Source organism: Balaenoptera ricei, chromosome 19 (genome assembly GCF_028023285.1).
Source record: "Balaenoptera ricei isolate mBalRic1 chromosome 19, mBalRic1.hap2, whole genome shotgun sequence".
Classification (NCBI taxonomy): domain Eukaryota; kingdom Metazoa; phylum Chordata; class Mammalia; order Artiodactyla; family Balaenopteridae; genus Balaenoptera; species Balaenoptera ricei.
Genome location: NC_082657.1, coordinates 21576791 through 21601262, shown reverse-complemented (window position 1 = coordinate 21601262; position 24472 = coordinate 21576791). Strand labels below are relative to the sequence as shown.

The window sequence follows — 24472 nt, the reverse complement described above, 5'->3', positions numbered from 1 at the left end:
GGAGGCCCTTGGGGCTCCTCCCCGCCCCCTTCACAGGCCCCCAGGGCAGGCGTGTCCCCGACACTCGCGAGTCAGGGTCAGTGCCGCACGAGAAGCAGTGGCCAGATCCCATCTCCTGCTGGCTGCTCTCCACACCACAGAGCCCAGCTCTGACCGGAATGTTCCAACACTAAAGACAGAAAGGCAGGCGGGCAGGCGGGGGTAGGGGGGACAGAGGGAGGGCAGGCTGAGCCAGACGTTTCTGGGCAAAAACAAGAGGAAATTTCAGTCCTTGGAACGTCAGCTTAGGGATCCTGCCAGACATTCTGACCCCAAAGAACAGGCTTTCCAGAGACCGGTTCCTGCCCACCGTGGCTCCCAAGCAGGGAGGGGTGGGAGTGGGGGCCTGGGGCTAGCCATCCTTGCCACCCATTCTTTCTCAGTACAGAGGGTCCTCTGGCTGCCCACAGCAATGCCCAGGGCTGAGGAAATCAGGGTCCCAGGATTCTGGCACACACACACACACACACACACACACACACAAACTTTATGTAGTTTGTAAATTACCAACATTCTAAAATGCCAAAATGCCTTCCTTTGTATCTCAACCAAGGCTCCTGGGGTCCCCACCCCCCAAGTCAGGAAGTGGAAGAACCCGTCAGCCTTGGTCTTAGACCAGCCACTAGCTGACAATTTCTTTCCCCAAGACCTGAGCTGGATTAGAAGTCAGAGTTGAAGCAAAGGCACTCAGTGAGAGGGAGGGGGACTGGGGGGCCACAGCGGAGGCAGGGCTCAGGGGGCCCAGCACTGAGTGGGGCTGGCGTGCAGATCGTCACCCCAGGACAGACCCAGGATCCCCGTGCCCTTTCTGTTCTGCACTCATGCTGTCTCCTCACCTGGAAACACCACTTTGCTTACTGCTCCCTACCCCCTGCCGCTAGAGCGAGTTCACGGGGTGGTGGGAGCCCGTGGCTTACCTGAGTGCATGTTCCTCCCTCGGGCGGTCACACTCTGGTATTCCCTGGTGTGAAATAATACAAAAAATATATATTCGTCTCTGCCCCCAGTTCCTGGCACAGAGCTCCTAAAACCTTTGTAATTTCCCAAGTGATAAGAGCACTAGGAACATTTCTGACACAGAGCTCCTAAATCCCCTGGAATTTCCTGCATGAGAGCAGTGTCTCTTTTTCTAATGAAGCAACACTTGTAGAAAGACTCAGCCATGATTAGAAGCTTGGAACTTGCAGTCCCCCCCTACCTCCACCATCCACCCAGACGGGGAGAGATTGAGTTAATGATCAATCATGATGAAAGCTCTGTAAAAATCCCACAAGCGCAGCGTTGGGAGAGCTTCCAGGCTGGTGAACACGTGGAGGTGCTGGGAGGGTGGTGCACCCGGAGCGGGCACCCAAGCTCCACATCCCTTCCCACTCATCTCTTCATCTGGCTGTTCATCTGTATTCCTTATTATATCCTTTATAACAAACAAGTAAACAAGTATTTCCCTGAGTTCTGTGAGCTGTTCTAGCAAATTATCAAACCCAAGGAGGGGGGTCACAGGAACCCTGATTTATAGCCAGTCTGTCGGATGTACAGGTGACAACCTAGGACTTGGGATTGGCATCTGAACCGGGGGCAGTCTTATGGGACTGAGCCCTTAACACCAGTTAGTGCCAGAATGGAACTGAATTATAGGACATCCAGTCGGTGTCACAGAGAATTGCTTGGTGCAGGGAGGGGCGGGTGGGGTGAACCCCTGCACATCTTGTATCAGAAGTGCTGCGAGTGTGGTACTAACATGAGAGAAAATGAGATCACGGAGTGTTTTTCCCACGCCCCTGGGGAAGCCCTCTTCCTTACCTTTAGCCACATGTTTTGCTGCAGCTGACTCACCCACACCCTGGCTCTAGAAATGGGCACAGGACACGGGTCCGGACAACCAGTGCAACCGTGGGACTAAGTGAGGGGACCTACTGAGAGCTGCGAGGGTCCATAGCCACTTCCTCCACCTGCGCAGAGAGAGGAGTGGTCCTGAGTCATGTGACGGGGGTCTCAGCCCAGCTCTCAGGGCAAAGGACCAAGGAGTCTAGGGAAAGGGACCAGGTGAGGGTCTTGGGGCCCATATTCACACCCAGAATGAGGCCGTTGCCAAGACACTGTGCAGATTTCAATTCAGTTAAGGAGAAATCCACCCAATGATGAACAACTCCAAGATATGAAAAAAGAACATTCACAGTGATTGTTTCCTTTATTCAAGTCAAAAACAATGCGACATCTCACTCAGTCTGTCTCACAAGCTGATTATCACATGAGTGGAGGAACAAACATAATTCAGATGAAAATCTGATTTGGGGAAACAAAGCCTGCCCAGCCCTCCTCAAGTTAGGAGAGCAATGATGCAGAGAGACCAAGTTCTTCAAGGATATACTTTGTGGAAGCACCCGTGTCCTCCAGGATTAGGTCCTAGGTATTTCGGCACATCGACCTCCTCTCCAAAGGTCAGGTAGTGAGCAGGTAGGAAAATCAACAGGTCTTCAGAGCATTACAAGGATGAAATTAGCACAGGGTCGGATATAAGACAGAGCAGTCATCTGTCTGGGTTACCACTCTGGGACTTTTGTTCTCTTTCTTTTCTTTCTTCCTTCCTTTCTTTCTCTCTCTCTCTTTCTTTCGTTCTTTCTTTCTTTTTCTTTCTTTCCTTCTTTCTTTCTTTCTTTCTTCCTTCCTTCCTTTCTTTCTTTCGTTCTTTCTTTCTTCCTTCCTTCCTCCCTTCCTCCCTCCCTTCTTTCCTCCCTTCCTTCCTCTCTTTCTCTCTCTTTCTCTTTCTTTTTTTTCTTTCTTTCTTCCTTCCTTTCTTTCTTTCTTTCTTCCTTCCTTCCTCCCTTCCTCGCTCCCTTCCTTCCTCCCTTCCTTCCTCTCTCTCTTTCTCCCTCTCTCTCTTTCTCTTTTCTTTCTTTCTTTCCTTTCTTCCTTCCTTCCTTCCTCTCTCTCGTTCTCTCTCTCTTTCCCTTTCTTCCTTCCTTCCTTTCTTCCTTTTCCTTTCTTCCTTTCCTTCTTTCCTTCTCTCCTTCTCTTTCTTTCTTTCTTTCCTTCTTTCTTTTTTCTTCCTTCCTTCCTTCCCTTCCTTCCTTCCTTCTTCCTTTCTTCCTTTCTTCCTTCCTTCCTTTCTTCCTTTCTTCCTTTCTTCCTTTCTTTCTTTCTTTCTCTCTTTCTCTCTTTCTATCAAGGTCTAACCTTCATTCAGAAAAGTGCACAAACTTCAAGTGTGCAGCTCAGTGAGACTTTGCACACTCTCACACACACCTATAAGCACCACCCAGATCAAGATATAGAGCATCTCCAGCACCCAGAAGGCTCCCTCAGTCCCTCCCAAGCAGTACCTGCCTCCAAGGGTAACTGATGTTCTGCTTTCTGTCACCACAGATTTTTTCCTATTTTTTTAAACTTCATATTGATGAAATAAAATTCATACTTTATGGCAAGACCAGAAAAATTTAAACATAAAATTTTTCTCTGCCCATTTGGGCCTCCTCCCTTTAGTGTGTGTTGTGCATCTGCATTAACCAGACCTCCTTAGGAGATAACATTCCTCCTTAATCTCATCAAGGGTCACAACTCTTTAGGCGATAACCTTCTTTCTTAATCTTGCAAGGGGCCATGACGACCCATGACCCACTACTCGCTTTGTACTCAGAGATCTGGATTGTGTAAACTGTCAACAATACGTCATTTAATACACAGCCCTTTGTCTCAAAAACTTACGTAACTGTGCTTTGATCTCTAACAAGTGGAACAGTTCTTGGAGCTTTCTGAGAGGCTGTTCCTGGGTTATAATCCACAGTCTGGTTCGAATAAAATTTTCTATTTCTTTCTTAGATCGACTGATTAACTTTTCTTCGACAACATGAATAGAATCACACTGTATGTCTCTCCTTTTGTTCAGGCTTCTTTGCTCAACACTGTGTCTGTGAGATTCCCCTCTGTCTCTGTGGGTGATGTGGTTGTTGTTTTTCATCGTAGTAGAGTACTCGACTCTGGGAACCCTCCACAATTGTTTATTCATTCTGTCGCCAGGCATTTGGGTTGTTTGCAATTGGGGTTATCATGAATGAGGGTTCACGACCAATCTTCTAGATGTCTGCTGGTGGACGTAAGCCCTCATTTCTCTTAGGCACGTAACTAGGAGTGGAGTTGCTGGGCCATAGGAGAGATGTATACACGGCTTTAGCAGATGGTACCCAGCAGTTCTCGGCAGGAGGCAAACCAATTGGCATCCCCACCGGCAGTAGGTGAGGGCTCCAGTCGTCCCACGTTCTCACCAGCAGTTGGTGTTGTCTGTCTTTCCCACTGCTGTCATTCTGGAAGGCTACTTGGCACGTAGGCCTCAGACACTGTGCTGATGTTGAAGCCAGCCTCACCAGGCGCACGGGAGGCTGCCTTTTCTCTCACACTTGGGTGGAGTGGATGTGTGAGATGGAGATGGTATGGGAATTAGGCCTGGCCCGCGAGAAGCAGTCAGCCTGCATATGGGATGCAAAATGAAATGGGAGAAAACCTGCCTGCTAGCTTTTAAATTTGTGTTTATTCATTCAACAAGTATTGATTGAGTACCTGCAAGCACTGGGAATATAGCTGTGACCAAATCAGACAAAAATCCCTCCCCTCCTGGAGCTCACACTATAGTGAAGAGAGACAGGCAAATACAATTTTTTAAAGTATGTTATACTCTCTGTATCTCAGGTGTCTTTTCCAGCACTAGGGTGATTTCCAACCAAGAGGGACCACACTATTTGGAAATGCTCATGCCTGTCCCTTGTCAGTTCAGCTCTGCTGATGTGCTTTTTCTTTTGTTTTCTGAAAAGATTATCTCAACACTCTTCTTGATATAGATGGTCTCTATATCATCTGGGAAAAAAAGTCCATAATGGAGTAAATTTGTAGGTATCGAGTGCTGTAGATGATAACAAGGCAGGGTAGGGGACAGTGAGGGCTGGACAGCCACAGTTTCAGATCCAGTGGCCAGGCAGGGCTTCACTGAAGAGGTGGATTTAAGTTAAGACCTGAAGGAAACGAGGCAGATATTCAGGAGAGGGAAGAAACAAGTGCAAATGCCTTGGGGTGGGAAGGTCCCTGCCCTGGTCCAGGAGCATGGAGGAGGCCAGTGTGGCTGGGGCAGAGCCAGTGGCCAGAGATGAAGAGATGAAGAAGATGAGGGGTAAGGGGGAGGGAGGCGAAGTAGGGGCCTGGAGGCACTGTAAAGGCTCTGGTTTTTCTCTGGAGTCAGACAATGGGAGTCATGGGAAGGCTTTCAGCTGAGAAGTGGCACAAGCTGACTCATCTTTTAGCAGGATCACTGGCTGCGATGAGCTTGACTAAGAGGGCCAGGAGGGCAGCTGGGAGATCACCGAGGAGGGAGAGATGATGGTGACATGGACCAGGGCCCAAGTGGATGTGCTGAGAAGAGATTAAATTACGGATCTACTTGAAGGAAGAACCAACAGAATTTGCTAATGAGATGGATGTAGAATGTGAGAGAAAGAAAGACGTCAAAGCAACTGGAGGCATAAAGCCCTTTGTTTCTGAGATCCAGAAGGCTGAAGGAGGAGCCGCTTGTTATTGTTGTTGCTTGTTTGTTGTGGGTTTTTTGAGGAGTGGGGAGTATGGTATCAGGAACTCAGTTTTGGGATGTAAAGTTGGGAAGATTGAGTGGGCAGTTGTACTTAAGGGACTGGAGTTCAGGAAGAAAGTCTGAGCTGACAAACACACTTGGGAATCTTCAGTGAGTGAGCAGGCTGTGCACAGGATGAGATTTCCAGGGGGGTGCTATAGATAGAAAAGAGAAGGGGTGAGCCCAGACGTGGCAGCAATGTAACTGTCCATCGATGGATGAATGGATAAAGCTGTGGTGTACATATACAATGAAATACTACTCAGCCACGAGAAAGAGTGAAATCTTGCCATTTGCAACAACATAGATGAACCATGAGGATAATATAAGTGAAAAAAGTTGGAAGGTGAAAGAAAAAAAATCATATGGTATGATCTCACTCGTATATGGAATCTAAAAACAAAAACCAAAAAAAACCCACAAGACCCCCAAAACAAATGAATAAACAAAAAACCAGAAACAAACTCATAGACACAGAGAACAGACTCGTGATGACCAGAGGGGAAGGGAGTTGGGAGGATGGGCAAAATGGGTGAAGGGGGTCAAGTGTAAGGTGATGGATGGTAACTAGACTTTTGGTGATGACCACTTTGTAATGAACACAGATGTTGAATTATAGTGTTGTACACCTGAAACTTATATAATGTTATATACCAATTTTACCTCAATAAAAAGACAGAGGGAGCGATAGTGAGAGGCCCGCGCAGCGCGGTGAAGAGTGGCCCCCACTTGCCGCAACTAGAGAAAGCCCTCGCACAGAAACGAAGACCCAACACAGCCAAAAATAAATAAATAAAAATAAATTAAAAAAAAAAAAGTAAAAAGCTTGAGATATAATTTACATACCATACAACTCACCTATTTAAAGTGTACAATTCAATGGCTTTAAAAAAAAAAAAAAAAGAGAGAGGGAGGGAGAGAGAGAGGAGGGGTCAAACAATGAACCTTGGACATTTCAGTGTTTACAAGTCAGGACTGGAGGTGAAAGCAGCAAAGATCAAGAAAGAGCAGCCGGGGAGGCCAGAGGAAACCAGGAGAGCACAGGGTCGGGGAGGCCAAGCGGAGAGGGGTGGTCAACTGGGCCAAATGCTGCCCACGGGTCGGGTAAGATGAGGACTGAGAATGACCACTGGGTTTAGTAACATGGAGGACAGTGACATTGACAGGAGATCATTTAGTGGGGTAGTAGGAGCAGATGCCTGCCAGAAGGGGAAGAGACAGACTGGTGACAGTGAGTGTGGAAAACTCCTGTGAGGAATTCCACTGCAAAGAGAAAGAGAGAAATGGAGTGGCGGCTAGAGGGGGCAGCAGTGCCAAAGAGAGTTTTTTTAAACAGCTTTATTGAGATATAATTCACATCGCATAAAATCCACCCTCCCTCTTTAAAGTATACAGTTCAGTAGTTTTTAGTATATTCACCATATTGTGCAACCGTCTCCATTATCTAGTGTCAGAACATTTTTGTCACCCCGAAGAGAAACCCCATGTCCGTGAGCAGCCATTCCTCCTCTTCCCAAGCCCCTGGCAGTCACTGATCTACTTTCTGTCTCTATGGATTTGCCTATTCTGGACATTTCATATAAATGGAATCATAGAATATGTGGTGTTTTGTGACTGGCTCTTTCACTTAGCATATTTTCAAAGTTCATCCATGTTGTAGCATGTGTCAGTATATACATAATATAATTCTTCTTTATTGCCGAATAATATTCCATTGTATGTTATATACAATGTATATGCCACGTTTTGTTCATCCATTCACCAAGTGATGAACATTTGGGTTGTTAACACTTTATGGCTATTATAAAAAATACTGCTAATAAACATTCGTATACAAGTTTTTGTGTGGCCATATGTTTTCAATTCTCTTGGGTATATACCTAGGAGTGGAATTGCTGGATCATAGGATAACTCTATGTTTAATATTTTGAGGAACTGTCGAACTGTTTTCCAAAGTGACTGCACCATTTCACATTCCCAACAGCAACATACAAATGTTCCCATTTCTTCCCAATCTCATCAACATTTGTTATTGTCTTTTTTATTTTTGCCATCTGAATAGTGGAGAAGTGGTATCTCATTGTGGTTTTGATGACAAATGATGTTGAGCATCTTCTCACGTGCTTATTGGCCATGAATATCTTCTTTGGAGAAATGTCTGTTCAAATCCTTTATCCATTTTTAAATTGGGTTATTTGTCTTTTTATTGTTGAGTTGTGAGAGTTCTTTATATATTCTAGATAGTAGTCCCTTATCAGATACATGATTTGCAATTATTTTCTCCCATTCTGTGGATTGTTTTTTCACTTTCTTGATGGTGTCCTTTGAAGCATGAAAGTTTTTAATCTTAATGAAGTCCCATTTATCTATTTTTTCTTTTGTCACTTATGATTTTGTGTCTTATCTAAGAACCCATTGCCTAATCCAAGGTCATAAAGAGTTATTCCTATGTTTTCATCTTAGAGTTTCATAGTTTTAGCTCCTACATTTAGGTGTATGATCCATTTTGAGTTAATGTTTTATATGTTATAAGGTAGGGGGTCATCCAACTTCATTTTTTTATGTGTTGTTCCAGAACCATTTGTTGAAAGGACAATTATTCCCCACTGAATTTTCCTGGTACCCTTGCTGAAATTTTTGTTGTTTTTTTAATATGGGAGAAATCATGCACATGTGCACGCTGATGGGACAGGTCTGTGCAGCTGGGGACGTGGCAATGAGGGGGAAGGAGGAGAATGACTGGAGCAGTGCCCTCAGGAGGGAGGGGGTGGGATCTGGTGTCCAGTGGAGGGGCTGGCCTGAGTCAAGAGCAAGGGCGGTTCCTAATACCAGGAGGAAAGATGGGCACAGATGTAGGGAGTGAACATTCTCTTCTGGTTAATTCCTTTTCTCAGGGAACGAAGGTCATGACCTGAGGGAAGACACAGGAGGAAGGGTTGGGAGCTGAGGAGAGGAGGGGCAGTGGGAGAGGAAGTGAACTAGGAAAACACAGCGGTGCTGAGTGAGACCAGTCATTGTGGACAGGTGTTTTCTTTAGCCACATTCAGCTTGGCAGGTGCAGGCAGAGAGGGGGTAGAGATTAAGGGGTGCCATCCTCCAAGGCCTCTGAGGGCCACCTGTGCCTGGGACAGAAGGCTGGTTCTTAGTGGATGAGGATGTTCATCCAGGGGGGTCTTCACCCACACACCAGGTCGAGTTGTCATCTCAAGGCAGGGAGAAAATGCTGTTGCCCCTAAATCAGGTTAGAGAACAGGGATCTGGGAGGTCCCCAGTAAGCCTCCCCCTTCCAGCTTCCCACCTGCCGCAGTCTGCTCAGGCTGCCATAACAAAGCGCTGCAGACTGGCAGCCTAACCATGGACATGTATCGCTCGCCGTTGTGGAGGCTGGAAGTCCAAGATCAGGGTGCCGGCATGGCTGGGTTCTGGTGAGGGCTCTTGGCTTGCAAATGGCCCTCTCCTCCCTGTCTTCACATGGCAGAGAGAGAGAGAGAGAGAGGGAGCTCTCTGGTGTTTCTTCTCACAAGGGCACTAATCCCATCGTGGGGATGGGGGTCCCCACACCATGGCCTCACCTAACGCTTATTACCTTCCAAAGGCTCCATCTCCAAATGCCGTCACATTGGGGGTTAGGGCTTCTGCATGTGAATTTGGGGGAGAAACAATTCAGTCCATAGCACCATCCAACCTGATCTTGACCTCTAACAAGGACCACAAACAAGCCCAGATGCTGAACTTCAGAACAGAGAAGGGACAGAAAGAGGTTCCTGGCCCTTAGAGGGACATGTCTGTATCACTGGCAACCCACGGGGAAAAGAAAAATCTTTCATCTTTATGTTTTCTATTATGTATCTTACAGAGTGGTGATGCCTGATGTGGTAGCCACTGGCCACACGTGGCTTGACACGTGGCTAGTCAGATTTGAGATGTGCTATAATTGTGACATATACACTGAGTTTCGAAGAGATAATATAAAAATTTGGAAAATATCTCAATAATCTTTTCTATTGATTACGTGTTGAAATGATAATATATGTTGGCTATATTGGGTTAAAGTATACTACTAAATTTATTTTTTACTTTTAAAAAATGAGGTTACTAGAAAATCTAAAATTGTGTTTGTGGCTTGTATTATATTTGTATTGGACAGACCTTAGAGGGAAGACTCTGTATCCAAACAGCTCCCAACATGGCTGGCCCTCCTGCCTTGGTCAAGGGGCACATGTAACACCCCTCAGGGCTGTGCTTTGGAACCTTGCGCTGCAGTGGGACCTCGCCTCTGTGGGGGCAGGCTTGTGAGGACGCTGCTCGTGAGGTGGCCTTGAACAGTTCCTGGGAGAAGCAGCCCCAGGGAGCTGGGGACCAGGCTGGCTCTTGCCTGGTTTGCGGATAGGTAAGTAATTCACATTTTAAAACACTAGAATCCCCTCAGGCACAAGATGCCCACACTCTGAGATTCTCATCCACCTGTGCCGCTTCCCCTGAGCCACACCCTTGAGGCATTGGAAGCCCTTGGGGTCACCAGCACTGGTTACAGCTTGTCTTTTTCTTTATTCCCCCCAAGCACATAAGTATGAAGTTGCTGTAAGGCAAATAATGCGCATGGAGCAATTCCACTGACTTTCATACACCCATCCCCATTTACTACTTATTAAAATTGGCGTTAGTATTCCATTATATTGCCCACATACACAGTTTAACTATTTCCCTGTTGTTCAACATCGGAATTGTTTCCCTTTTTTCCTGCCATCATAAACAGCAGTGCTATGAATACCTTTATCTTTTTTCTGTTTGAATTATTTTATTGTAATGTTTTCCCTGAAGTGAAATTGGTTGGCTGGAAAGTATATACAATTTTATGGTTCCTGTGACTTTTTTCCTTTAAATCACTCTCCCAGAAGACTGTATCACTATGTATTTTCTCCAGTGGAGTGTATGTATGTGTATACATTGGTTTCCCACAGCCCTGCCAGCTCTGGGTTTGATCATGTGTATTCATTAATACTAACTAATTGGTGTGTAACAGATAACTCCTAGATATTATCCTTTCATTTGTAGAACGAGTAAAGTCCTCCCCTTAAGACCCACAAAAATTAAATAGCTTCCACCTCAATAATTTAGAAAAACATTTTTTAACTTCTTCCATTTGCCAGCATTTGGGGTACCTTAGCAGCCCTGAGGCTGCGATGCAGCTGGCCAGGCCCAAGCTTTGCCTCCTGACCCGCTGTCATCATAATGGTCCGAGATGCCATCTCCAGCGAATAAAGCCATTTATCTCCTCCCAACAAACTGAAAATATATCAGAGAGTCCTTCTTCCCTGTGTGGTTTAGATGAATCCTGGCATTGCTTAACTGCCATATGTTGACTGTTCAGGACTGAGAGACATTCTGGTTTATATGCAAAAAGGTTGCAGCAGACATGGCTGATCTTCTGTTCATGGCTTATTAAAACCGCAGGAAGGCCCCAGCCCCCTCCCAAGGGGAACTCACAAAACAGCATATCCTTGTGGAGCCACATCCTGGCCTGGCTGGAGACTCCGAGAAGGCTCGACAGGACTGGCTCAGAGGGAAGAAGAGAAAGGATGCACCCGCTTGCCCACTAGATGGCACCCCTCAATGAGTAACGGGGAGAGGACCCTTCCTCCACACCCTGAGCCCCAGTCCTCCCACATTGCAACACACCCCGGTGTCTACTTCCAAAACACAGAAAAATAGAAAAGTTCATTCTAGCTAAAAATACACCATCTGCCTGGAAAGATCTCGCTCGGCACTGTCACGTCAACACCCGAAGCAGGTTAATAACCGGCCCGGAGCAGAAGGTTTCTTTGTATAATTACTGGGTCCCCCACCAAGGATTCCTCCTCGGCTGCCTCCCTACGCTCCTGCTGTTGGCACTCCCCTGCTGCTTCCTGGCCACAAGCCGCCACCGCCCCGCCAGCCCTCTGCTCAGGCCAGGGCCCCCTCACTCTCTGCTAGGCCTGGGCCATGGGGGCCCGGGGGCTCTCAGCACCGCCTGGGTAGGTGGCCACCAGGAGGTCACCCTGGCCTTGTCAACCCCACTCATAATCCAAAGATAAATGACTCAAACCAAGATGTCAGTAATCACCCATCAAATTAACAGAGCTTTAAGACACTCTCATTCTATTTCTTGGTGAGGATGTGATGAGATGTGCACCCCCAAAACCTGTTGCTGGGAGAGCAAATGATTGATACTGCCCCTCTGGAAAGAGTTTTGACCGAATAGAACAACAGTCTTAAAAAATATTACATACTTTTTAATCCAGCAATTTCACGTTGAGGAATCTATCTTACAGACTATCTATCATAATCGAAAATATGAACAGAATATGCACACAAAAATGTTCACAAAAATGCAGCACTATAATAGTAAAAACCTAAAAAAGACACTACAGCAGGTATGTATATATGGTTTAGTGCAGTGGAATATTATAAAGCCATTACACATGTTTACAAGAGATTTCAAAATACATCACAAATGTTATTTAATGTTAATTGGTAAGAGTGTTCAAAAAGGTCTAAACACTAAAGATGCAAATATGTTAGAAATACACATACATAGCATTAAAAGGTTTGCACAAAATATGCCAAATTTGTTAACAGTGGTTTTCTAGGTGGTGACACTTTTTTTTTTTTTTTTTTGGCTGTGCTGGGTCTTAGTTATGGCACGCGGGATCTTTCGTTGCAGTGCGTGGGCTCTTCGTTGTGGCATGCGGGCTTCTCTCTAGCTGTGGTGCACAGGCTTCTCTCTAGTTGTGGCGTGTGGGTTTTCTCTCTTTCTAGTTGTGGCATGCAGACTCCAGGGCGCGTGGGCTCTCTAGCTGAGATGCGCGGGCTCAGTAGTTGTGGCACGCGGGCTTAGTTGCCTGGAGGCATGTGGGATCTTAGTTCCCCGACCAGGGATCAAACCCTCGTCTCCTGCATTCGAAGGCAGATTCTTTACCACTGGACCACCAGGGAAGTCCCATGGGTGGTGATACTTTTAATGGTTTTTATTTCATTATACTTTTCTGGATTTTTCTGTTTTCAGCAATAAACACTGACAAAGAAAAGAATACTATTCAATGACTATCTAAAAACAGAGTTAAAGGAATATACAAGAAATTGGTATAGTGGCTGCATCTGGAAAGGGGGCTGGAGCAGGGGTCAGTATAGGAGGATACCTTCCTTTTCCATTTTTATCTTCTGATGTCTTCTAAGTTTTGTACCAGGTTTGTATTACCTATTCAAAAATAAATAAATGAAAAAATTTCAAAGAAGATGCAGAAATACTAAAGCCACAGTTGCTGGGAGTAGAGTGTGAGGGGAAAGCAAGGAAAGTGCTTTCAGCTCCTGGGGGAGATGAGACTCGAGGCCTGGACTCCTCTTGGGCCTAAAGTCCACCGCAAGTCACCCAGGACCTGGCTAGGCCAATGACTTTATTCTGTAAGGCCTGCTTCATCTGACCCCAAATTGGTCAGGAGTCAGGCCATCTCCTCCCGAGAGTGGTTTTCCCAAGGGTAAAGCTAGGCAGGCCGGGGAAGGGACTCCAGTGGACATTGGTGCAGGACCTCCGAGCTGGAACCACCTGTGTCCCCTGGGCCTGGCAGAGTAGGACCCAACACACGAGTTGAATGGGTGGGGCCCCCCCATAACTACCCAGTCACCTTCTATGAGTCAGGATAATCATCTAAAAGGACTCCACCCTGCCCCCCATCAACCCAAGCAGTGCAAATGACCAAAGTGGCTTCATCAACCCCAGGAGTGTGGCCTGTAAAGGGCACCTGATGTGTGCTAGATGAGGCCAGATAAAGAGCAGCTTTTCTGGGCTTCCCTGGTGGCCCAGTGGTTAAGAACCCACCTGCCAGTGCACGGGACACAGGTTCGATCCCTGGTCCGGGAAGATCCCACATGCCGCGGAGCAACTAAGCCCGTGTGCCACAACTACTGAGCCTGCGCTCTAGAGCCCGCGAGCCACAACCACTGAAGCCAGTGAGCCGCAACTACTGAAGCCCGCGAGCCACAACTACTGAAGCCCGCGTGCCTAGAGCCTGTGCTCCGCAACAAGAGAAGCCACCGCAGTGAGAAGCCCGTGCGCAGCAACGGAGACCCAACACAGCCATAAATAAATAAATAAATAAATAAATAAATAATAAATTTATTAAAAAAAAAGAGCAACTTTTCTGAGATAAAAGCTTGATCCTTCCTTAATCACCCTGGGTTCTAATTTGCCCTGAAGTTTTCTTTACACACACGGAGGCGCGGGACACTGACTCTGCTCAGCAGGAGTGCCTTCCTCTGCACCCCAGGGAGGACGGTGCCGCTTCCTTCCAGGTCCCTGGGACCCAAGGGACATCCTGTGGTTGCTAGGGAGGCTCGGGGCAGTGTGTGCTCACCGGCAGTACAGGGAGCCACAGCAGCCTGGAAAGTCAGGTCGCGGGCCCTGCAACCCGGAGCTCTCATTCCTTCTTTAAAGTCACAAATCCGATACCTTCCCTTCCCTTGTGCTCCACGTGTACAACTTCAAATGTCAGAGATACTTTACACAAATAGGTGGAGAAAAGGACTGTTCAGAAAACATTTATTGTAGTTTGATGACACTTAGTCAAACTGTGGTTCTGAAAGCAAAGCAAAAACAATATTAGGAGAAATTTAGGGTGGACAGATTTCTTAGAGATAGTTTATGATTCTACCACTTCAGAAAGAGCAATAATTTACTGAAAATATTTAATTTAAAAAACAGAACTCAGGAACTACTATGACTTTTCAGATGGGGAAAGCAAGCCCCTGGGAGGGTGAGAGCCCAGTCGGGCAGCTACTGGGGGAGGGGCTGGGTGCCACTGACGTTTGTGGCTTCACTCAGCAGGCCAACTGCCCCCTCCCTGAGGCCACTCAGAAGTCACTGGGTGGGGAAGGGGCATTCAAGAGGTAAACATGATTCCAGCAGGGGACAGCCCCTAGGTCCCAAGGGAGGGCTGGTCCTGCAACGGCTGCCTGTACCGGCATCATCTTCACGTGATGAGATGAGAAGGCTGAACGTGAAGACCTTCTTCCAGCTCCTGTGTGAGTGAGAGGAGATTCAGAAAACTGCCACTACGTGGCAGCAGTCACGGCTTTACTGTTCACCAGCTTCCCAGCTGAAGGGTTGTCAGGGCACACAGGTGCACACGGCCACAAAACGCGGCATCTTCTCAAATAATTCCAGAACACGATATAGCACAGCCCCAGCCTCTCCAGCAGGAGATTTCGCTACAGTTTAGGGTAATATTCTGATGATGTGGGGCTTCCCGCAGCTCCCCAGTCACCTTCCACGAGTCGGGGGGACCCTGCTTCCTGGAGCGGAGGCCTAGTCGTCGTACTGCACTTCCGCCCGGAGCTCCTTGGTGACATAGTTGGTCAGCATCGCCAGCAGCTGCTGCTGCAGGGCTTCACTGCCCATGACCAGCATGGTCAGCTGCACGGCGTCCGTCCATTCCAGGTGCCTGACGATGGCAGTGGCTTCGTTAAAGAGCTTCTGCTGCTCGGCAGGTGGCAGCTCCATTATGATCTGAGGAACTGGCTTAAACTGTCCACTTGTCATCCACGCGCCTAACAAACCCCCGACGGCCCCCCCTAGAAAACAGGAAGGACTCAATTAGTCGGTCATTTATATTCATAAACGATAGCCACAGGTTCTCGCTGAGTTCACATCTACCGTCGTGACGAGTGGGCACATTCATGAGCGGGTCAGAATGGGCTTGGCTTCAGGCCTGCTCCGCCAGGAGGGCAGAGGGCAAAGGTTGACGTGGTCTTTGGTCGATTTGGCTCAGATAATTGTCACCCAAACATGCCCTCCCCTAAGCTCTGTGCTCACAGTGCAACACAAAGCATCTCCCCTCCTGAGAGCTGTGCTAACTAAAATCCTCTTCGTGGGCGGAAGGTTTCCATGCTTCTCATAAAAATCTCTCTCATCTCAAAGAACAGGGCTGAGAAGCAAATGCATTTTCAGGGAGAACCATCTCAGTGGTGAGGCTGAGTTTCCTCCACTGGCTGGCTAATTTGAGCCTTAGCCCTGAACTTTGAAATTTCCAGTGGAACCACGTGGTTATAAAGGACCCTGCGGACAGATGAGGAGGTATTTTCTCTTGAAGCAATGTTTTTCATACAACCCCTCCAAAGTTGTATGATGATAAATAACAAATTTAATGTATTCAACTACTTCTCTTTCTGCTACCCCAAAAGGGCACAAACATTATTTTTAAATGTCAATTTATTATTATCAAAGTTAAAGCACACTATTTTGGAACTTGAAGACCTTGTATCAATGGAAAGTTCTATTTAACCAGGTCAGGTGCAGTCTGCTACAGGAAGATGTCCTAGGGCAGGGGTCTCAAACTCAAGTGCCTACAGGGGCCAGGCAGGTAGCTGAAAGGAGTGAAGTGAGCTGCGTGGGACTGTGGTGACCTGGAGAGATAGGTCGCTGTCTAAAGGAGACGAGGTTACCCTACGCCAGCCAATTGCTGCCGCATGGAATACCAAGTACGTATCTTTTTAAAGTCTTATGATTTTTAAATATGGGCAATCAGATATTGAAAAGACGCAGCCCAGCTGGACTTGGTGACTTTCTTCAAAAGAGTAGAGTATGGAAAGGGGAAACAGTAACTTTGCAGTGGAGAAACCTGGCAGACATGACCTTAACCAGTTGATCAAGGCAAGCATCACAAGAGAGGTCCTGTGGGTGTCATGTGTCCTTGAAATGTGTGACAAGAAGGACTCTGCACCTCCACGGTATTCTTTCCAAAGATCCATAACCACAGTCTACTCAGGAGAAAGACATCAGGCAAACCCAAATTGAGAGGAGTTCTCCAAAATACCTGACCAGTACTCCGCAAAAGTGTCAAAGTGGTAAAAAAACAAGACCGGAGAAACCCTCAGAATGGGAGAAAATATTTGCAAATGAAGCAACCGACATGGGATTAATCTCCAAAATATACAAACCGCTCATGCAGCTCAATATAAAAAAAAAAAAACAACCCAATTCAAAAATGGGTGGAAGATCTAAATAGACATTTCTCCAAAGAAGATATACAGATGGCTAAAAAGCACATTAAAAGATGCTCAACATTACTAATTATTAGAGAAATGCAAATCAAAACTACAGTGAGGTACCACCTCACACCAGTCAGAATGGCCATCATCAAGAAATCTACAAACAGTAAATGCTGGAGAGGGTGTGGAGAAAAGGGGACCCTCATGCACTGTTGGTGGGAACGTAAACTGGTACAGCCACTATGGAGAAGAGCATGGAGGTTCCTTAAAAAACTAAAAATAGAGCTACCATATAATCCAGCAATCCCACTCCTGGGCATATATCTGGAGAAAACTATAATTTGAAAAGATACATGCACCCCAATGTTCATTGCAGTACTATTTACAATAGCCAGGACATGGAAGCAACCTTAATGTCCATCGACAGAGGAATGGATAAAGAAGATGTGGTACATATACACAATGGAATATTACTCAGCCATAAAAAAGAATGAAATAATGCCATTTGCAGCAACATGGATGGACCTAGAGATTGTCATACTGAGTAAAGTAAGTCAGACAGAGAAAGACAAATATCATATGATATCACTTATATGTGGAATCTAAAAAAAGGTACAAATGAACTTATCTACAAAACAGAAAGAGTTACAGATGTAGAAAACAAACTTATGGTTACCAAGGGGTAAGGGGGAGGGATAAACTGGAAGATTGGGATTGACATATACACACTACTATATATAAAACAGAAAACTAATAAGGACCTACTGTATAGCACAGGGAACTCTACTCAATACTCTGTAATGGCCTATATGGGAAAAAAATCAAAAAAAGAGTGGGGTAAAAAAAACAAGACAGGGGAGACTAAAGAGACATGATGATTAAGTGCAATGTGCTGTCTTGTGCTGGATCTGGGACAGAAAAAGATCATGGATGCAGAAACTGATAAAATCCAAATACAGTCTGAAGAATAGTTAATAGTAATGTTAGTGTTGGTTTCTTAGTTTTGACAAGTGTACCTTGGTAATATAGGAACTGAAACTGGGTGAGAGATATATGGGAATTCTCGGCATTATTTTTGCAACTTCTCTGTAAATCTAATATTACTCCAAAATAAAAAGTTTATCTAAAAGAATGCAGCCCAGGCCAGAAAGAACCCATTTGCAAGCTGGACTCAGCCAACAGTAAGTAAATCTTGCACCATCTCAGGAAACCAAGTGTGGAGGCACCTGGTAGCACACACCTTCTCTGGGGACCAGCCAGCCTCATGTCCTAGAGGCTGAACACTGCCCTTTGACAGCTTCCCCCCAGTCTGAAAATAAGGAGCATTCTAGGGAGGGAGGGCCAGTCATTTACAAGTTTTACTGAACTTTGCCCCATGACACCAGTGAAACACTTAAGAGCTGATAAGAGTTGCACTCATCTGCACTAAACCTTTATGAGAACATCAATATTTGATTTAGAGCAGCACTTAATGCAAAAAGTCGCCAGGAAATATCGACCAGAAAATTACCAACTCTTTGGAAAAGAGAAAATTCCTTTGTTTTCCGGGTAAAATGATGCTCCTGCCCACGACCAGGGGCTGCAAGTAGCGAATCCCTGGGGTTCTCTTTGCAGACATCCTGTTCTCTACCAGCTTTTACTCAATCTGAATAAAATATGTCCTCCCCAAATGGCATTTGGGCACAGGTATATGATAAATGATCCCAGCTAGCCTTCCCTGAGCACATTAGATGGGGTGGGACAAAGATATAGGATGTCACTGAGGAAGAAGGCAATGGCCTTGTCTCCTCCCTCCTGGGCTGCTTCCTGGATGGCAAGAAGCTGAAGTCAAGACTCGCTAATTCACAGAGTTTAGAAATGGAAATGCATAGATGGAAGGTCTGGGGACACCCACAAGCTGATTTTTCTCCCCGGTGTGGGCTCAGCTTAATACAGTGTCCTTGAATGTCAATCCTGCTATCAGAGGGAAGAACAGATCAGGAAGCCTTACTGGTGAGCTGGGACACAGAAACCAACCTCAGCAGAAAAGCAGTCACCTCTCCAGCCTGTATTCATGTGAAGACTGCAAGCCATATAGAAAGGACTTCCACCAGACTGTGAGCTTTCCCAGGCCCTGTATCCCAGCACAGGCTGCCTGGCACAGAGGAGGCATTCAGTAAATATTTACTGAGCCCAATGCAGCAGACCATGCCTTAAGCCGATGCCCCTGTGTTGCAGGGTCCATCTGAGGCACCTCGAGGGAGGCCTTATCTGGCCCCTCCTCAAGTCAGGCCTGGACAGCAGCCAGCTCTCTGACACCACCCCTAGCCCGTGGTTTGGGCCACAGAGGAATTCTTCCTGCTCCTAATCCAAAGGAAGCAACTTCATTCTAGCAACAATGAATGATGGGAAAATCAGCCAAAGTTTCATTTATTGCCAGAAACGGGTTCCCAAATAGAAGCAGGTGGTAAAAGAAGGGGACAGGGATGACCACCCTAGGAGTTTGCTTATTGCTTTTCCTGCACTGGACTGCTTGCTTTCAGAATGGGGAAGCGCTGTGGGAAAGAGCTTATGTAAAGTGGCTCTATAGCCTCAGCCCCCAGTAGGTGCCTGGCAAATCTCAGCTTCCTCTCTGGATGTGTAATGGTGATGGGGGGAGGGAGACTGTCCAAGGGACCCAGGACACCCTGAAATCTTCAGACTCTAAGACACATCCCTGGGGGGAAAGGTGTCCTCCAGGTCTGCATGACACAGATGCCATTTGAGAGAGCCCTGCACTTCTGAGACATTCACACAGAAGCTCGTGTTTTTAACAGGATGAATTACGTACCCAAAGATCATTTCACAGAAGCAACCTCAACTCAACAAACTTCTCACACAGGACAGAGGCTTTTATGAGGTCTCTGTGGTTTCAAAGGTCTTTTTTTCCCAACAACTGCACTGTCCCTGTGAGGCACTTGCACTTACCAACGGCTAGTCCTGGTGGACCGCCCACCAAACCACCAACGAAGGCCACGGCCCCTGTGACCAGGGCACCCCTCCCGGAGTGCCTGACGGCCGCCCTCATTTTCCTCTCCTCGGAGATGGAGCACAGCAGCCTCATGATGTCCTCCAACGCGACGGGCATCGCAGCAGACCTTGAAGGAAGCATTCCAAAGGAGAGTTGTAACGAGTGAAGCGTATTTCTACCCAAATGTTACTCTTCCTAAAGTTTTAAGGAAGGTTCCCCATTTTTGGTACAGAACAGTATCTCTGCTGTATGCACAATGACAGCACCCACCGCAGTCATGTGCCAAGTCCTTTGCCAAAGAGAAAGCAGGACAGCTTTCAGTTAATAAGCAGACTGAATCAGCAGAGTGGATAAAAGGTCTTCTCTGCCCTCTGATTAACTTCTGATTTACAACAGGTTAAGGAGCAACCCTGCCCACATGTTCCACCAGTTCATCACAAGTGAGGCAAGTCTGAGCTCTCTTGCATCAGGGCCTTTCAGCTGGCTCAGGCAATCCCCGAGCACAAACCTTGGCCGAGTGCACAAAGTCCCAGCCCCCCGTCGTCTCCTGTGTGACAGGGCATCTCAGCCCACACCAAGCCAGAGAAGGGGAAAGCACAGGACTCTGCAACCACACAGCCTTCACCCACTGGATGACCCTGAGCAGAATGGCAGATTCCTCACCTGTAAGATGGAGATAAACCACCTACAGGCTGGATTCTTGCAAGGTGTAAGTAGAATGGAAGCAAAGTGCCTGGAGCGAGTCTGGAGCACTGCAGACTCTCAGACATGATGGCTCTAAATGAACGTTTGGTTCCTAACATACACCACTGGCTTCTATAAGCAACCACTCATCGAGACAATCCAGTTCTACTCATGAGACATCAAAGGCAAGGACAGGATGATGTAGTAAGATGAAACAACCAGAGAATAAAAGAAATCAAAGAATTCCAGGGGTCTGCATATAGATGGACAGATGACAGATGGATGGATGTACTTTGGAACAATGACCTTTAGAACAATTCTCTGGGGTCAGGAAACTGTTTGCCACACTAGCAGGAAAAGGACAGGCAGGGGCAAGAGTGAGGGCAGGGCAGGCTCCGCCCCAAGGTTGGTGGGAATGGAGAGCTTTGGCACTGATGGGCCACCTGGCAGGATAGGAAGTAAAATCAAAGCAGCAATGAGCAGGTGATTCTCCTTCCAGCTTCGGCTAGACCCAAGGCTTGGTGGGCACTTTCCTTTCTCACCAACACTCCCCTTTTCATTTAAGGCTGAGACATGCAAATATTCACTAAATGAACTCGACTGTGAAACTTTGGAGCAGACCCTATTACTCACTATCTTTTGGATATATGAGGTTTTTTTTTTAAACCCAAGGATAATCTAGAATTAGTCTCTAATGTAAAATTATCCTCCCGATCCCGAGAGAGAATTCTGAGCCCTTAGAACAAATCTGTGGATCTCCTGTATCACCAGTCAGAACGTCTTTGTAGTTCCAGGAGAGGTAAGAGGGATCCTGTGCTCCAGCCCCTGTAAATTTCCCCTCTTTTTCTTTTATATTCTTGACATCAGTGATTCTCCACCGGTGCATAGGAAGTCACTGAAGATCTTGTTAAACACGGCCCCTATGGGCAGGGTGAGATTCTGTATTTACATGCACCCCCAGGTGATCTTCTGCCCTCACTTTGGACAGCAAGAGTCTATGAGAGCATGACTCAAGATGTCTGACGTCTGTTACTCAGTCCTTGAGTTCAGAAATGCAAAGAGGCATCCCCCAGATGTGTCTGTTCACCAGGGGTGTGAGAGGCAGTGGAGGGGCAGTCCTGCAGGGTTGCCCAAGGGACTAGAGGAGAATTCAAGTGTGTTTGTCCTTGTTCTGGCTCCCAAGTGTCCTGGATCTGCTAAAATGCCTGCTAGCTTCCAGGCCCCTCTTCTCACCAGCGGTGACCACGTGTAGACAGAGCACATGCCCCCTCCTCCTCCCTGCGAGAGAGCCCCCTTCCACCCTTCCAGAGGTCAAGAATTTTCCAGGCACAAATGTCAAGATAACATTATAGCATTATTAACAGCGAAGGAATTGCACTCAGAAATGGGGGGAGAGAGAGTAACCTGATTTACACAATAGCCATGGTCCTGTAAAGCTATGCAAACAAAATGTTTAATTTCAAGTACATATTAAGATAACCAAAGGAATTAATTTCATGGTAAAACCTTTCAAAAAGCTAAAAATCCTCCTGTAAAATATCTAGTCACCTTCTAGCTTAGCTCTGGTTTATATCCAGCTTTTTATCTGTCACTTATGCTGAAAAAAGGGAGATGAAGCGCAGGTCCCTCGAAGGCCCCTCTGGAGGCTGCGATGAGCCTCCCATTCCCAGAGGCATGAAGACCCTGAGCCTTGCCATGCTTGATCTGCAAGTCTGGTTTCTAGGCCAGTGTACTCTGCCCAGATGCCACTCCTAAAACAGGTTTTCTGCAGAATTATGGATCTGTACTCTTGAAACAGTTTCTGCACAGTAAGAAAAGGTATGTAAAAGAGGCAGGAAATAGACATATACCCACTTCACCCTCTACTGTCTATTTAAAAAAAAAAACCCACAAAACAGAAAACAAAAAAACAGCTTCCAACCTGCTCTGAATGACTTTAAGTCGAAACCCACAGGAGCTAATGAGGCATCACTGTGCAAACGCCACTTCCAACCTCCACTTAGCCCAGTTGGGCCAGCACAAGGCACAAGCCCACAGCTCTATAGGACTGGAGAGCCAGCAGGTGTCATGGTGTGTGGGAGGGGAGGCAAGGAAGTGGCCTGATTCCAGCTGGGTTCAATGGTTCCACACCATGGGTAGAGAGGTGGCATTGTGGCTGCCTCCATCCAAGGGAATGCTGGTTTAATTTCCTTGTAAGAATCATTTTAGAAGTTAGAGCATCAATAGACTCTTGTTGTGGAAGAAAGGTTTGCAGCCCCATCTCCTGAGCCCTTGGTAAAAAGTTCAGCCTCCCAACTTCTCCAGGCCTGCCAGATTGAGGAGGGAAGCCAGTCCTGCTTCTCCTTCTCCCACTCCAGCTGCCTTTGTCTGTAAGCGGTAGAGAAGTGGGTGAGGAGGGAGGAGACAGGAGCACTCTGATGGGGACAGACCTCAATGGGGCGGGAGTGTGCCTCCCCCCATATCACACCTATTTCAGAATCAGATTTGTCTACGAAACAGGCTCCGGTCACAGGAAGCCCATCTGCCAGCCACAGGGAAGGCAAACGCCAACGTGAAGCCCTGGTTTCTTGTGAGCACCCAGGCTGGTCTGCCGATTACCGCAGGGATCTGGGGGAGAGGGAGATGAGTCCGTCCCTGGGACTGCAGCCTGGCTTTCTGAGGTGGACCAGATTGTGAGAGATGAGGAGAGGAAGGCTGCAGAGCTAACACAGACCTCCATGCACACAGCTCTTTTTAAAAATTAGAAAAGCAGGGCCTCTTAAGAATCACCTGCAATCCTCAGTACTTTCTACTTTGCTGGTGAAATTTACAAAGCTCCAGCGTGCCCACTGGCTCCTATAAACCGTGTCTTTCCACCTCTCTATGCCCCAGGGCAAAGATTGGATCCCATCAGCAAACATTGTCAGATTAGCCCACAGACTTTGTAAAAACGAATTAGTTGCCAGAGTTTAAAATCAAGAGATTTCACATACACCTCAGACTTCTGATTTCTCCTGAAAAATCAAAAGCACAAGGCACACTGGGGCCGCCATCTGCAGCAACCCAGGCCAGAGCCGAGCAGGACCCTAGCGGAGCACACCTTACCTACCTACCTGGCCCACGAGCAGGTCTCTTCACACCCTCTCAAAATATTCCTATTTCTTTTTGTTTGTTTGTTTTAAAGCCTAAAGAAGCTACCAGTCCCCACAAAGCTAATCTCCCCCAGCCCCTAAATCAGTAACATCCCTTCCTGATCATCTCTAAACTAGCGTCCAGAGTCTCTTCCCAGAGGGCAAGGCCAAGGGTGCTCCGCCCTGCGGATATAACACCAGCCACACGCACCGCGGTTCCTGCGGGAAGTGACACGCGCGGGCACACGCACACACAGGAGTTCCTGCGGGAGGGGACACGCACACACAGCCCTCCGTGTCCCCCCGTTTCGCCATATGGAAAATAAATGCACGAAGAGCGTGCGCCCGGCACGGGAGGGCCACGCCCGCGGCCAGCCAGCACGCCAGCCGCTCCGGGCGCCCCTCCCCCTCCCGGCTCCAGCAGCTCGGAGCCCTTTACCTGCGGAGGCGGCGCCGCGAGGTCACAGGCCGGCAGGCGCGGGGACACCAGGCCGCCCCGCCCGGCGCGCAGGCCCCACCCTCCCGCCTTCCGGCTCTTCAGCGCTGGGCCTTCCGGGGCACCACCCACCTGGTCGCGCAGCCGCTGCCGCCGCGCTCCCGGCCCAGACCCGGCTCCGGGAGCGGCCCTCCCGGATGCGGCACCTGGAGTGGGGTCGCTGGGCCCCGAGGCCGCGCGCACCCCGGCCCTCCACCCCGCCCACACCCGTTTTAGGTCGGGGTTCCCTTGGACCTTGCTCAAGCCCAGGCTCCTCCTGGGAGACCCTTTCTCTCTTTGGCCCTTCGCTCAGGACCTAGGGACCCCTCCCTTCCCCCCACTTCCGGCGCGGGAGAGAGCACGGCAGCCTTGGCAAGTAAAGGCGCTGAGTTAATATTCGGTGAATATTCGGGGCAGAGTCAAACATCAGCTTGCCGCAGTGCGGGCACCGGCGGCATCTGGGCCTGGGGTTTTTTTTTTTTTTTTTCCATTTTTTTTTTTTTTAAACATCTTTATTGAAGTATAATTGCCTTACAATGGTGTGT

The 24472-nt window shown here is 47.5% G+C and overlaps 1 protein-coding gene across 2 annotated transcripts; it reads right to left on the bottom strand.

The window, feature by feature from the left end:
* Window positions 1-12032: 12032 nt before the first annotated feature.
* Window positions 12033-23968, bottom strand: C19H19orf12 (chromosome 19 C19orf12 homolog). 2 transcript variants are annotated; one of them, XM_059904020.1, is made up of 3 exons: window positions 23892-23968; window positions 19616-19785; window positions 12033-15253 (listed from the first exon to the last, which is right to left on the bottom strand). In XM_059904020.1, exons 2-3 carry the CDS (start codon window positions 19773-19775, stop codon window positions 14988-14990), a joined length of 426 nt encoding a protein of 141 aa, XP_059760003.1. In that variant the 5' UTR covers window positions 19776-19785; window positions 23892-23968; the 3' UTR covers window positions 12033-14987. The 2 variants fall into 2 exon arrangements, with proteins under 2 accessions (XP_059760003.1, XP_059760002.1); XM_059904019.1 differs by lacking the exon at window positions 23892-23968 and adding an exon at window positions 23664-23844.
* Window positions 23969-24472: the final 504 nt, after the last annotated feature.